Raw genomic sequence first — 15,810 nt, 5'->3', positions numbered from 1 at the left:
ACCCCGTCCTGTCTGAGCGAAGAACAGACGCCCTCAGGCGACCTACATGCAGAGGCGGGGCCACATCCAAAGCTGAACCCCGGGAGCTGTACGAACAAAGAAGAGAAAGGGAAATCTCTCCCAGCAGCCTCAAGAGCAGCGGATTAAATCTGCACAATCAACTTGATGTACCTGCATCTGTGGAACACCTGAATAGACAATGAATCATCCCAAAATTGAGGCGGTGGACTTTGGGAGCAACTGTAGACTTGGGGTTTTCTTTCTGCATCTAATTTGTTTCTGGTTTTATGTTTATCTTAGTTTAGTATTTAGAGCTTATTATCATTGGTAGATTTCTTTATTGATTTGGCTGCTCTCTTTCTTTTTTTTTATATATATATTTTTTCAGTTTTCACTTTTTGTGAGTGTGTGTGTGTGTGTATGCTTCTTTGTGTGATTTTGTCTGTATAGCTTTGCTTTTACCTTTGTCCTGGGTTCTGTCTGTCTTTTTTTTTTTTTTAATATAGTTTTTAGTGCTTGTTATCATTGGTGGATTTGTTTTTTGGTTTGGTTGCTCTCTTCTTTCTTTCTTTTATTACTTTTTAATTTTTAATAATTAAAAAAATTTTATTTTAATAACTTTATTTCTTTTTATTTTATTTTTTCCTTTCTCTCTCTCTTCCTTCCTTCCTCCCTCCCTCCCTCCCTCCCTCCCTCTCTCTCTCTTTCTTTCTTTTTTTTCTCCCTTTTCTTCTGAACCGTGTGGCTGACAGGGTCTTGGTGCTACGGCCGGGTCTCAGGCCTGTGCCTCTGAAATGGGAGAGCCGAGTTCAGGACACTGGTTCACCAGAGACCTCCCAGCTCCATGTAATATCAACTGGCGAAAGCTCTCCCAGAGATCTCCATCCCAATGCTAAGACCCAGCTCCACTCAACAACCAGCAAGCTACAGTGCTGGACACCCTATGCCAAACAACCAGCAAGACAGGAACACAACCCGTCCCATTAGCAGAGAGGCTGCCTAAAATCATAATAAGGTCACAGACACCCCAAAACACACCACTGGATGTGGTCCTGCCCACCAGAAAGACAAGATCCAGCCTCATCCACCAGAACACAGGCATGAATCCCCTCCACCAGGAGCCTACACAACCCACTGAACCAACCTTAGCCACTGGGGGCAGACACCAAAAACAAAGGGAACTACGAACCTGCAGCCTGTGAAAAGGAGACCCCAAACTCAGTAAATTAAGCAAAATGAGAAGACAGAGAAACACACAGCAGGTGAAAGAGCAAGGTAAACACCCACCAGACCAAACAAATGAAGAGGAAATAGGCAGTCTACCTGAAAAAGAATTCAGAGTAATGATAGTGAAGATGATCCAAAACCTTGGAAATAGAATGGAGAAAATACAAAAAACATTTAACAAGGACCTAGAAGAACAAAAGAGCAAACAAACAATGATGAACAACACAATAAATGAAATTAAAAATTCTCTAGAAGGAATCAATAGCAGAATAACTGAGGCAGAAAAATGGATAAGTGACCTGGGAGGTAAAATAGTGGGAATAACTACTGTAGAGAAGAATAAAGAAAAAAGAATGAAAAGAATTGAGGACAGTCTCAGAGACCTCTGGGACAACATTAAACCCACCAACATTCGAATTATAGCATTCCCAGAAGAAGAAGAGAAAAAGAAAGGGACTGAGAAAATATTTGAAGAGATTATAGTTGAAAAATTTCCTAATATGGGAAAGGAAATAGTCAAGTCCAGGAAGCGCAGAGGGTCCCATCCAGGATAAATCCAAGGAGAAACACACCAAGACACATATTAATCGAACTATCAAAAATTAAATACAAAGAAAAAATATTAAAAGCAGTAAGGGAAAAACAACAAATAACATACCAGGGAATCCACATAAGGTTAACAGCTGATCTTTCAGCAGAAACTCTGCAAGTCAGAAGGGAGTGGCAGGACATATTTAAAGTGATGAAAGGGAAGAACCTACAACCAAGATTACTCTACCCAGCAAGGATCTCATTCAGATTAGATGGAGAAGTTAAAACCTTTACAGACAAGCAAAAGCTAAGAGGATTCAGCACCACCAAACCAGCTTTACAACAAATGCTATAGGAACTTCTCTAGGCAGGAAACACAAGAGAAAGAAAAGACCTACAATAACAAACCCAAAACAATTCAGAAAATGGTAATAGGAACATACATATCGATAGTCACCTTAAATATAAATTGATTAAATGCTCCCATCAAAAGACATAGATTGGCTGAATGGATACAAAAACAAGAACCATATATATGCTGTCTACAAGAGACCCACTTCAGACCTAGGGACACATACAGACTGAAAGTGAGGGGATGGGAAAAGATATTCCATGCAAATGGAAATCAGAAGAAAGCTGGAGTAGCAATTCTCATATCAGACAAAATAGACTTTAAAATAAAGACTATTACAAGAGACAAAGAAGGACACTACATAATGATCAAGGGATCAATCCAAAAAGAAGATATAACAATTGTAAATATTTATGCACCCAGCATAGGAGCACCTCAATACATAAGGCAAAAGCTAACAGCCATAAAAGGGGAAATCGACAGTAACACAGTCATAGTAGGGGAGTTTAACACCCCACTTTCACCAATGGACAGATCATCCAAAATGAAAATAAATAAGGAAACACAAGCTTTAAATGATACATTAAACAAGGTGGACTTAATTGATATTTATAGGACATTCTATCCAAAAAAAACAGAATACACTTTCTTCTCAAGTCCTCATGGAACATTCTCCAGGATAGATCATATCTCAGGTCACAAATCAAGCCTTGGTAAATTTAAGACAATTGAAATCATATCAAGTATATTTTCAGACCACAACACTATGAGACCAGATATCAATTACAGTAAAAAATACAAACACATGGAGGCTAAACAATATACTACTAAATAACCAAGAGATCACTGATGAAATCAAAGAGGAAATCAAAAAATACCTAGAAACAAATGACAATGAAAACATGATGACCCAAAACCTATGGGATGCAGCAAAAGCAGTTCTAAGAGGGAAGTTTATAGCAACACAATTCTACCTCAAGGAACAAGAAACATCTCAGATAAACAACTTAACCTTACACCTAAAGCAATTAGAGAAAGAAGAACAAAAAAACCCAAAGTTAACAGAAGGAAAGGAATCATAAAGATCAGATCAGAAATAAATGAAAAAGAAATGAAGGAAACAATAGCGAAGATCAATAAAACTAAAAGCTAGTTCTTTGAGAAGATAAACAAAATTGATAAACCATTAGCCAGACTCATCAAGAACAAAAGGGAGAAGACTCAAATCAATAGAATTAGAAATGAAAAGGAAGAAGTAACAACTGACACTGCAGAAATACAAAGGATCATGAGAGATTAGTACAAGCAACTATATGCCAATAAAATGGACAACCTGGAAGAAATGGACAAATTCTTAGAAAAGCACAAACTTCCGAGACTGAACCAGGAAGAAATAGAAAATATAAATAGACCAATCACAAGCACTGAAATTGAAACTGTGATTAAAAATCTTCCAACAAACAAAAGCCCAGGATCAGGTGACTTCACAGGCGAATTCTATCAAACACTTTGAGAATAGCTAACACCTATCCTTCTCCAACTCTTCCAAAATATAGCAGAGGGAGGAACACTCCCAAACTCATTCTACGAGGCCACCATCACCTTGATACCAAAACCAGACAAAGATGTCACAAAGAAAGAAAACTACAGGCCAATATCACTGATGAACATAGATGCAAAAATCCTCAACAAAATACTAGCAAACAGAATCCAACAGCACATTAAAAGGATCATGATCTTAAGGAGAAACTAAGAAGGTGAACAATGAAATCAAATGTGCAGGGTTGCAGATAGTTTCTAGAGATCCTTGGAAACTGGAAAAAAAATTAAGAGTACATCTCCATTTCTTAGTATAAGATGCTGGTTAGCTAATATAAATCAAGCACTGATGAAGTTTTACGTGATATAAAAAGAGAAAACAAACTCATCCAGATATTATGGTTCAGATATTTGGGGGCAGGGAAGAACTCTGTTTATGTCACTCTAGGTTGGTGGTTGTCATGAGAGCATTTTCCTTTGACTGATTTTGCTTCTCACAGTTTTCTGTCCTTGCACTACTGAATTTAAAGATTTTCTCAGTGTTCAGATTTTTAATGCAGGTTACCATGGTGGGACAGTGGGAAACCTCTCCCCAGGGTTGGTCTAGAGATATCGATTTTCTGAGGGTCAACTCAGCAATCCCATTCTTCCCTCAACACCTGAGATTTATAAATATCTTTTAATAATAAGATATAACTAGCCCCTATTTTATCAACATTTTCCTTTTATATGTAAAATTTCTCCTGAAATTTGAATGGTTTGAGTCCAAAGGTGTTTTTTTTTAACTTTATTTCTTCAATCAGACATTTGGAGCTCTGAGAGAATTTTTAAGCTAATTTAAGGAGATCACTTCATTGATTGATTAAGAGAGCTAATTTTAAGACAAAACTCAGGGGATAAAATTTTAACGTAAAATCACAGTGCCTTCATTTATTGAATAAAATGTGAGAGCAGTCCAGCTCTATTAAAGTAAATTAGATTTATTTCTGAACCTAATTGGGGATATTCAAAGTTTTCCAGAGAGAAATCAAATAATGTGACTCACCCTGTTTAAGATAGGTGATAGGTTTCATGTTACACGCAGAATAAAAGCCAGGGTCCTCAGCATCCTTTGTTATGTGGCCTCAGCATCCCCTGAAGCTTTATCCTAGACCCTTGTCATTCTGAGCTAAAGGACATCTACATATACGGTCCCCTCTGCCTGGAGAGCTGTTTACCTTTACTTTTAACCTGGTATAAACTCTAGCCACATCCAGGAGTTCAGCCAAAGCGCTCCTTCCTCAGTTTATCCCTACCTGCAGTGATTACTTCTATAGCACTGGATCATGGCTGGGGTTTACGTTTCTCTACATGACACTCTGATCAATGTCTGCTTTCCCTCTAGAATGTAAAGGGCCTGAGGTCAGGGCAGGTTTCCTTTACCATCTTCCCCCTGACCTATCCTGAGGCCTGCCAGGGTGTATGGCTTGAGGCCATGGTTTAGAGAATAAATGAATTCCTTGAGCTCTGTTGATCCAGGGTAAAATGAGATTAGAAAAAGTGAGGTGACGTTCTAGAGTGCATCCCAGAGAATATTAAAACACACACCTTTCAGTTTTGAGATAGCCTTTCTACAAAGCATAATTAATTTTATAGCTAGATAGGAACAAGGATATAAAGTCCCATCTAAAGCATTTTGTGCATGACTCTATACAATGATTTTGCCAGTACAACTCTGAAATTCCACTAAATCAAACCCAGAATGTTTTTATAATGCTGGGAATCTTGCCAAATAAATCCTTTCAATTCAATATTTTCATTACAATCAATCAATCAATCATATTCTGGAGGCTTTGGAAAGAAAAGGATACACAGACCCCAACATTACATATCCATTTAGAGAATGGAAAATACTTACAAACAGATAATAACAGACAGTAATTAAGGTTTAGAGCCCAGTCAACAGGTGTGGGAGAGGCACCTAAAGGAATATCATCTGAAAGAACATGGACAAATACCCTTATACATTTGAATGCCATGCTTATCTGCCAAAATCACTTAGTCTAGCTCTGGCAAAATTAATGGCTTTCCCACATAAGTTATGATTGCCTTCATATGGAAATCCAAAATAGGGAATTCTACAGAGGCAGAAAGTAGACTGCTGCTTGCTCAGACCTGAGACGGGGGATGGGGGATAGAAGGGGGATGCTGACGGTATGGGTTTTCTCCCCAGTGGATGAAAATGTTCTAAAACTGACTGTTGTGATGTGTGCACACATCTGTGAATATAATAAAAATCATTGAATTGTACACTCTAAATGGGTAGATTGTATGGTATGTGAATTACATCTCAATAAGCTATTTAAGTTAAAAAATCATCCTTCAAATGATAATTCATCAGTGGTTTTACCTGATTCTTGGAACTAATGCACACTCTTCTAGCTAAGCTTTATTACCTGCTTATTATCCTCCTATTTCTGTGGTGCAAAGGTATGTACTCTATACATACCTTTGGGGGAAACAGAAGAATCAGACTCAAATAATGAGAACAGGGCAGAATGAGGAAATGAATGCAAATGTGCCTGTGCTTGTAGCAACACTTACTATTTAAAGACTTTTGCCCTGAAATCACTAATAAATGAAAATACAGACATTTATGACAACTACTATGAAGATGTATATGTTTATTTGGTAAATATGATATAATTAATACCCAACCCTTGATATTAAGAAATTGTGTGCTTGATGCTGGACATTTCAATCCATTTATTTCAGTTTTAAATAAACCAGAATGTGAATAACTTAGAGAGGAAACATTATTTATGTTTCCAAATAGAAAGCGTAGAGATAATTTACTGCAGGTTTTACAGCTATAGAGCATATTTATTGGGAATAAGGACTATGTCATCAGCTTTGATGGGGGTTGAGGCCCAGCTCTGCCAGTTACAACAAACAGGTAAATTACTTAACTTCTTAATACTTAATCTCATTGTCTGTAGAGGTCTAACAACAGTTATCTACTTTCTGGATACTAAAGACCGAAGGAAACAATATAAAGTATTTAGCTCAGAATCTGGCACTTCAAGAACAGTTAATAAATATTAGCAATTATTGTTTATAAACGATAAGATTTTAATGGTAATAATACTTATAATTTCACTTTGATTGCTGTAAAGTTAAAGATTCCAGATAGAAATCACCTTTGATCACAAACATTTCCCTGATGGACATGGATACCTTATTGTTCAGGTAAGAAGAGCTGAGTCTTTTGAAAAATACTCCATAAAACATTTTTCTAGTAATAATATTCAAAACACTCTTTCTCTAAAAGGTAATTCTTTTAATGACAATGGCCGGAGGTATGATTTAATAATATGCAAATGGATGGTATTGCACTTTAAGAGATATAGAAGAAAAATTAAAGTCTCACGAAGTCAAGATGGCAGCTTACTTTAAGGTGATTATATGGTAATTCTTACAAGAAGAATGGGGCAAAAAAGCAAGACTATTAGATCCCTTGATGAGAAACTTTGGTGATTACTGGGGGTGTAGTGTGGAGACCATTAATTTATATTTAGAAATGGTAAGTATCTGGATGGTTCAGACAAGCGGACCAGAAAATGCAATAGGAATACTGGTGCACCTAGAGCAGAACCAGAGGCCACGTGCAGATCAAGGTGAAGAGGGCATTCCTGCAGGGAAGGTGAGGATATAAACCAGGTGGACGCAGGAGCCTGAGAGCTTCTAGGAGCAGCTTCAGTCTGAGGACAGAAAAATAGGTGATCATAAGTGGAAAGTTTAGTGATTCTTTCGTCTAGCTTTTGGAGAATGTTTTTTTTTGAAATCTAAAAATGTAATTAGAAGAGCTTGGCATTTTAATGAGACGCAAACACGAACAAAAACTAATACAAGGGGAAAAACACCAAAGTTTGTGATTTCTGAGGGATGTTTGAATCAAGGAAGACTGAGTAATGGTAACAGCCACGAAGCATCCCAAACAATTGTCAGAAAAGATCCAAAGTTACAGCAGATGTGGGAATGGCTCTAAAAAGCAGCACGAGACTAAAAATGGTATAAAAGGGAAGGATTCCTGGAAGACTGAGAAAGGAGTGAGCATCTTGCACAAACCCCAGAAGCCGCTCATGGCCAAGGGTCAGGTCAGTAGGGAGGGCCGGAGTTCCTCTCTCTTCTTTTCTGAGGTCATGGATGGGGCTGGGTCCTGGACAGGGCTGGTCATGGACGGGGCTGGGGAGGCACTGTGACTTAGAGACACAGGCGGGACCAAGTGGACACATGTGCATGCCATGCCTCTAGATCCCACCTCATTGCACCCCAGGGCCAGTCACTAGATTTGCTAAATCGATAGATAAATACATGGTCAGCATCAAAATATGAATTTTGCATTTAGGCTAGAACACTTTCTTAAACTGTTGCTTATGTATATTTTAATTCTCAGATCTAAAGAAAATAGTGCAAATGGATAAACACAGTTTATCCAATTTACATATGACAGGGTAAAGGGAAAAAGGATTTGTATAAAATATTGCTATTTAAAATAAATAAATGAATGATAAACAAATAATCACATGTTGAAATACATTAACAGAATGAAAGATAGTTTAAAAATAGGAAAGCAAAGGTCAGAGGTAAGTAGTGAGAAACCTAAGATGGAAAACCCTAACAGGAAAGTCTTCAGGCTGAACGGATAATATTCTAAATAAAAATACTGATGTTTTTATTTCTGGTTGGTTTGTGTGTCACAAGAATTATAAAATAATTTTGTTTTTTGTCAAACCTCTTAATATATGGCACCCATCACAATTCAAATATTACTTCTGTGGCCAGTATTTTGAATGGAAAATATACACTTATTTGATTTAAAAAAATAACTCTATTTATTACATGTATAAGAGTTTTGTTTGGGTTGAAATAATGTAAATATTAAACAGAAATGATTTATTTGGCAAAATTCTTAATGTTTAAAAACTGTCTAGGTTAAAATGTGGTATTTCAGTAAAAATAAGTAACATTGTATTATTGAGTTTCACTCTAAATGGAAATAGAACAGAAAGAAAAGAACATTTCCATCCTACACAAAATTCATACAGCTCCACTCCCAGAAATAGAGTCAGTGCTTATGGCAAATGAAAGCAGCTCTCGTGAATGGGTTTTATTCACACTCAGCTCCTGTTCTCTCTTCATGGACATTTACTATCTTCAGTGGTACCTTTAAATCCTTCATGGCAATCTCAATAAATATGGAAAAAAAACAAACAAGAAAACTTGTTTCTTGGTTTATTCCCACAACATCATTTCCACATCCTATAATTTGTCCTATGTATCTCCTTGGCCTTAGTTGATGACAGATAGAGTGAAAGTAAAAAATAAACCTTAAAACTAACATTTTATATAGTAATACTCTCATCACTTGACGAAGACCATGCTACTCCACATTGGTCAGTTTTCTGAATCATTTTCATACTGTCAACTAGAGATGACAGTCACCAAATTTAGAGTTCCACTTTCCAAGCGTATGTACCTCAAGCTGTGTTAAAATTTCATGAAATGTACACCTGAGATGTATGATTTTCACCCTACACAGGCAAAATGCCTAACCCAACAACCAAGATAAAGTTAAATTTCATTGATCTCTGCAGAGATGTAGGTTTCTAAAGGGCATTTAAAATCATTGAGTTAATTTTTTCAATATTTATATAACTTTCTGTCCTTTTTTAAAATTTATATTTTGTTTCATTGATGATACATTGCAGGTGTGGTACATCTTTAATAGTCAGTGATATACAGAAAGAAAAGCCCTTTGAAATGTAATAATAACTAGAAAAGAACAGACATGGTCCGTTTTTAAAAGAATTGAGATGCTAAAAGTTTAAATCTATCCTATATACTTGGCATTGGAACATGAGATTTTACTGATTTCTTAAATAAAAAAAAGAAAACTGTACAAAAGAAAAAGATGACTAGAACAGAACTAATGCTTAACTTACTATCAGACCTTATATGAACCTAAAACGTGTTCGGCTCCTTTCATTGACAGACCAGTATTTCCCGCTCTGGCTCGTTAAAAGATAGGCACACCGCAAGACCATAGTTGATATTTTAGATGAAACCAGATAAAGAAAATTAATGAGTTCTATTCAATTCCAGGTAAGGTAAATTTCCCAAATACTTTTCTAAAATCTCTTAATCAAAAGGTGGTCAAGATTTTGAGAGCCTGCTTAATTTCATCTCAGTCCAAATACTGAGGAGTTTGCCATAGCCATTCTCGTCTACTTATCTGCAAAAAGTTAAAGTTCACAGAAACGCGGGCGTTACAGCACAGACTCTGTAAGGATAGACAGGAGAGACGGGCTACCTTTATGCTTAATCCAAATCCTCCTACAGTTTGTCTTCTAATGGTCACCGTTCTTTCCTGAAAGACAGATTTTAACAGTGGTTAGTGTTGCCTGCTACTATACCTACACACCATTTTCCTCCTCTGGGTTTTGTGCTTGCTCTTCAAAAAAAGGACATTTTGTGACAGCATAAAGGCCCCAAACCATGCAATAAATGGAGTATTTTGGAATTTTTAAATCGAAGGCTAACAATAAAAGGGACTGCAGTTTATTAAACTGCTAAATTCTCAAGTTAACTTCTTTCAATGATTTTTTGGACATAGTTTGGAATCTGAACTTTAAAACCTCTTCTCATTCTCACATTATGTATTCTTGTTGTTGAAAAATAATTCAACATCACATGGTAAATATTATCTTTGCCAACCAAGGTCATATCTCCATTACTACCGGTCATGTGGTTTGCGGAGACTTGAGTGCCGGGCTGGGAGACTGCCATGTTTCAGCACATAAATGGTCCATGTGTACGTCTGGGGTTGGAACTCTAAATAAACCGGGTTCACAATGATTGCTTGTTTGAAAGAAGAATGCATTTTACAGTTAACTGATAATTATAATAAAATTATCAGTTTTCAAAAGCAGTCCTCTTTTTGCCTTCCACAATGGAACCAATCATTCAACCACTGGCATATGAAACTTAAAAATCGCAAAGAGCCACATTTGGACAAATCCTTTAGTTTCCAATAAAAAAATCAATATTACTGTTTTATGGTGATCATCTCTACATAATGCATATCTCCTGGCATGCTGAAGGGCTGAGAGCTTTTATTTATAACATTCTCCATTTATTTATAACCTTCTCATCTTCTTGAACCTTCCCCTACCTAGAAAGGTTTAGACTCCACCCTTCTCCCCTGGTACTTGGAATAGATATTTGTTTTCTGGTCCCTGTGTCTCCACAAAGGCTCAGTTTATTTGGCTACATTATCTACTCCCCTACTTAATAGTCACCTGAGGTATTCCACCTGTGGTAGTTTAAAAAATACATTCTAAACAAATTTTATCATTTTAAGTACAATGGAAAAATACATTTAATAAAATTATTTCTTATATATCTTTATATAGATTTCTTTCTGAAGAAAGAAAAGTTACTCCACACATTTAGATATCTAATTAATATTTATCCACATCATATTCCAATAGCTATATCACAGAGGAGCTCAAATACTGGGAGACTCAGAGGGATAAGTTGATTAAATGGTCGTCTTCAGTCTTACCAAACAGACAGGCAAGCTGCTTTCCCACTGCCTATCAAACTAAACTAAAGTTCTTAGATGGCACAGCTATTTTCTTAATTCTTTTCTGTAAGGAATAAATACTTGATTCCTTAAAATAGCATCAAAACCAAGGGTACAGTTAGCTCAGAAAACCCGCATCAACTGTCTCAAAATAAAGATTTCAATCTGTCAGAGCAAATGCATTTTTAATAGCAAATGGTATCACCTAAAGTTTCTAGAACATCTTCCGTAGCAATCATTAGCCACAAGGGCAATTTGGTGAGTAAACTCCTGAGCCGCAGGGTGCGTGCTGAAGCCCTGCTTTTCTCTGAAGGAAGGGCGAGCATGCAGGTTATTAAAGGTCTATGCAGTGCCTTTATTCGTTCTGTACAACACTGCCTTCCAATCTTTGGTGGAGAATATTTAGCACATGTTCCAAATTGGATACAAAATTGCTGATGCAGAGAAGAGTTTGACTAAAGAGTCAGCAGAACCTGCGGAAAAGCTCAGAAGCAGCACTTATTTTAATGTTTTTTAAACACACGGGTACACACGCACGCTCTTGCAAATGCAGACACCACCTCTAGACGCTACTTCTTCATTAGCTGACTCGTAAGGAAGTGCGGAGAGACGGGCAGGTCGAATTACTTCGTGTTTTAAAGCCAAAATTTTAAATTGGTGCCTGCAGGTAGCCGGAGGCATGAAAAGGCACACCACTGTTCAGCTGGTACCGGCTGACACCCTCCTGGTCGTCTGTACGTCGTGTCAGCTGTGCCCTCCAGCCCCTCCCCACCTGCCCACGTCGGGGTCTCCCTCCTGCCCCAAAAATCAGAGGAAAGAAAGGGATGTTAATGAATTGTTTCAGCTGCTCACCTCATAAGTCAGAGGGTATCTGGAAGCTGCTCGGGAGCTGTATTTAGTTAACACAGTGTGAGTTTCATAAAGACGTTGCCTAGCAACAAGGCACCATCCTTTGGGAAACCAAGTATAATTGGTTATTTTATTTCTTAAAACACACAGTTGAGACGTGCTCCCACACACTCATATATATGACAAGCCTTCATTTATTCTTCCCAGTCCTTACGAAATGAAAGGATGGAGCCCAAGAGTAGTATTGGCCTGTATGAAGTTGTGCCACACACCTAAATTCATTCATGTTATGGACAACACGTTGAAGTGCTTAACTTGCATTATATAAAAACATAATTATTATCACCCCTGCCCTCTGGAATATTATATTTGACATACTCTCTGTGTTTACTGTCTGAACTACATGGGAACCAACATACACATGTTACCAAACAGAACACATTGCTCTTATATATCCCAGGAATGGACGTTTTTGAGATACGCAGTGAAAAAGAGGAGGGAGTGGTGAGAGTAAGGCAGAAACCAGAGATTGCAGTGAAGAACTGTACTGATTCTGCGTGCTGGGAACAAAGAAGATGCATAGGAAAGGAGAGAGGAAAAGTCATGAGCTCTTTTTGACAATTCAGGAAGAGTAACTAAACCTCAAAAAGGAATAAGAATAAAACGGTAGCTTCTAATTACCAAAAATCTAAATACTATGTGCCCTTATATATACAGTGGAATATTACTCAGCCATAAAATGAAACGAAGTTGAGTTATTTGTAGTGAGGTGGATGGACCTAGAGTCTGTCATACAGAGTGAAGTAAGTCAGAAAGAGAAAAACAAATACCGTGTGCTAACACATATATATGGAGTCTAAAAAAAAAACGGTACTGATGAACCTAGTTGCAGGGCAGGAATAAAGATGTAGTTATAGAGAATGGACTTGAGGACACGGGGTGAGAGGGGGAAGCTGGGTTGAAGTGAGAGTAGCACCGACATATATACACTACCGAAGGTAAAATAGTCGGCTGGTGGGAAGCGGCCGCATAGCACAGGGAGACCAGCTATGTGCTTTGTGACCACCTAGAGGGGGGATAGGGAGGGTGGGAGGGAGACGCAAGAGGGAGGGGATATGGGGATATATGTATGCATATGGCTGATTCGCTTTGTTGTGCAATAGAAACTAACACAGTATTGTGAAGCAATTATACTCCAATAAAGATCTATTAAAAATAAATAAAATAAATAAATAAATAAATAAATACTACGTGCCCTTACGGGTCTCATAGCACTCGTGATTGCTTATTAAAATACACCGTGACCTTGACTGTTTCTTCCCACTAGTTTTCTGAGTTCTGCACCTATGTCTTGTTCACAGTTGTATCCTTAGAATTTAGCATCGGGCCTAAATCAAAGTTAGATAATCATCTGCTAAATGAATAAAGAGTTTTTTCCCCAAACATTTTCATTTCAAACACGTAATCATCACAACATCCCACCTGCGTAGGCAATATTTTCCCAATTAAGAGTGAAAAAACTAAAATGCAAATGAGTTAGTCACTTGGCCAAGATCCAAATCATGACTGAAATGAAAGTGTCTCTGATTCCCACCACCTTTTCCATCACACAGGCCCAAGACAAGATGGAGAAATAAGATGAAAGAAGCAAAGATACTGAAAAATAGGGAGCAGAAAGGCAAGGCGTATTCAGAAACAACGCTCTTCCTCAGAGACTGGGAATGAGGCAAGCACAACGCCCGCTTAGCACCACCGACCTTCAGCTTGTGCTTGAAGTTATAGTTACAGCGCGGCAGAGCAGCGATAGGGGATGAAAGGCCTGCGGGCTAGAGAGGGAGAAAGGACACTGCCTTTGTTCTTTGTCTATGTAGAAAATCCCAAAGAACCAACAAAAATCTCATGGAACTAATACGCAGTTAATTACAGCAAGGTCGCAGGAGACACAGTTAATATACAAAAGTCAACTGCTTTCCTGTATATCAGCCATGAAAATTGGAACTTGAAATTAAAATCACAGTACCATTTACAATAGCCCATTAAAAAGGGAATACTTTGGTATAAATCTAACAAGTAACGTTTTCTATGTGGAAAACTATAAAACTCTGAGGAAAGACATCAAAGACGATCAAGATAAACAAGGAGAGATATTTTATATTCATGGATTAGAAGACTCAATATTTTCAAGATATCAATTCCTCCTAACTTGATCTATGGAATCAATACAATCCCAATAAAAATCCCAGCAAGCTGTTTGTGGGTATCAAGAGGCTGCCTCTCAGATTTATATGGAGAGAATAATGGCCAACACGAAGTTGAAGCAGAAGGGCCAAACCAGAGGACATGGGGTCCCTGATTCAAGACTTGCTATAAAGCTATAGGAATCAAGACAGCGCAATTTTTTTGAAGACTAAACATACAGATCACTGGAACAGAACAGCAAGCCCAAAAATAGAACCAAGAATAAAAACAGAGTCAACTGATCTTGACAAAGGAACAAAGGCAATTCAATGGAGAAAAGGATAGTCTTTCAATAACCGCCCCCCCAAAAAAAATAAGAAAGAAAGGAATCCAAACATGAATGTTATCCTTTCACAAAAGTTAACACAGACTGAATCACAGACCTAAACATAATCACAATCTTATATAAAAATTCTAGGAGAAAACCTGTATGATTTTGGGTTTGGCAATGAGCTTTTAAAAGGAACACCAAAAGCATGGTCCATAAAAGAAAAAATTTGATGTTAGGAAATATTAAAATTGAAAACTTCTGCTTTGCAGAAGATACTGTTAGGAGGATGAAAAAAAGTCACAGATTGGAAGAAAATATTTGCAAAATATCTATCTGATAGGGACTTGTTTCCAAAATACACAAAGAACTCAACACTCAGCAAGAAAACAACCAGCCTAATTTTAAAAATGCCAAAATATTTGAGCAAACACCTCAACAAAGAATATACAGCTAGCAAGAAAGCTCTAGAAAAGGTGCTCAACAAAATTTATTAGAGGATTGCAGGTTAAAAAATGAGATAATATTACACACCTTTTAAAATGGCTAAAACCCAAAACGTTGACAATATCAAATGCTGGGGAGGATTCTCATCACTAAGAATTCTCATTCCTTGCTGGTGGGAATTCAAAAGAGAGTTCGGGGGTCTCTTACAAAGCTAACACAGTGCAGGAATTGCACTGCTAGGTATTTACTCAACTAATTTTAAAATTTATGTTTACGCAAAAGCTGCACGCAAATGTTCATAGCAGCTTTATTCATAACTGCCAAAAACTGAAGTGACCAAGATGTTGTTTATTCATAGAATGAACAACAAATAAACAAACGAACAAATAAATAGAAATGAGCTATCCAGCTCCAAAAAGACATGGAGAAAACTCAAATGGATATCACTAAGCAAAAGAAGCCAGTCTGAAAAGGATATATACTCTGATCCCATCTGTAAGACGTTCTGAAAAGGCAAAACTAAAGGACAGGGAAATGACTCGCGGTTGCCAGGAGTTCCGGCAGAGGGAAGAGGCTGAATGGATGAAGCACAGGGATTTATAGGGCGAGGAGACCATTCTTTATGATACAGCAATAATGGACACATGACACTGTGCATTTGTCAAACCCCATAGAACTTCAGAGAAAAAGCAGTCCACCTTCACATATGCACATCAGGAAGCTAGGGGGCCC

At 37.5% G+C, this 15,810-nt stretch overlaps 1 protein-coding gene across 4 annotated transcripts in view; it reads right to left on the bottom strand.

Moving 5' to 3' along the window:
* SNTG1 (syntrophin gamma 1) overlaps window positions 1–15,810 on the bottom strand; it is a 480,938-nt gene that overhangs the window by 174,170 nt on the left and 290,958 nt on the right. For all 4 annotated transcript variants that reach the window (XM_061171420.1, XM_061171419.1, XM_061171421.1 and 1 more), the window contains exon 5: window positions 10,002–10,058. In XM_061171420.1, the coding sequence (XP_061027403.1) occupies window positions 10,002–10,058 (57 nt within the window). The remainder of the gene's footprint in view (window positions 1–10,001; window positions 10,059–15,810) is intronic.

Source organism: Eubalaena glacialis, chromosome 17 (assembly GCF_028564815.1).
Source record: "Eubalaena glacialis isolate mEubGla1 chromosome 17, mEubGla1.1.hap2.+ XY, whole genome shotgun sequence".
NCBI classification, from domain to species: Eukaryota; Metazoa; Chordata; class Mammalia; order Artiodactyla; family Balaenidae; genus Eubalaena; species Eubalaena glacialis.
Note: the sequence above shows the minus strand (reverse complement) of the source record. Positions and strands in the feature narration are given on the sequence as shown.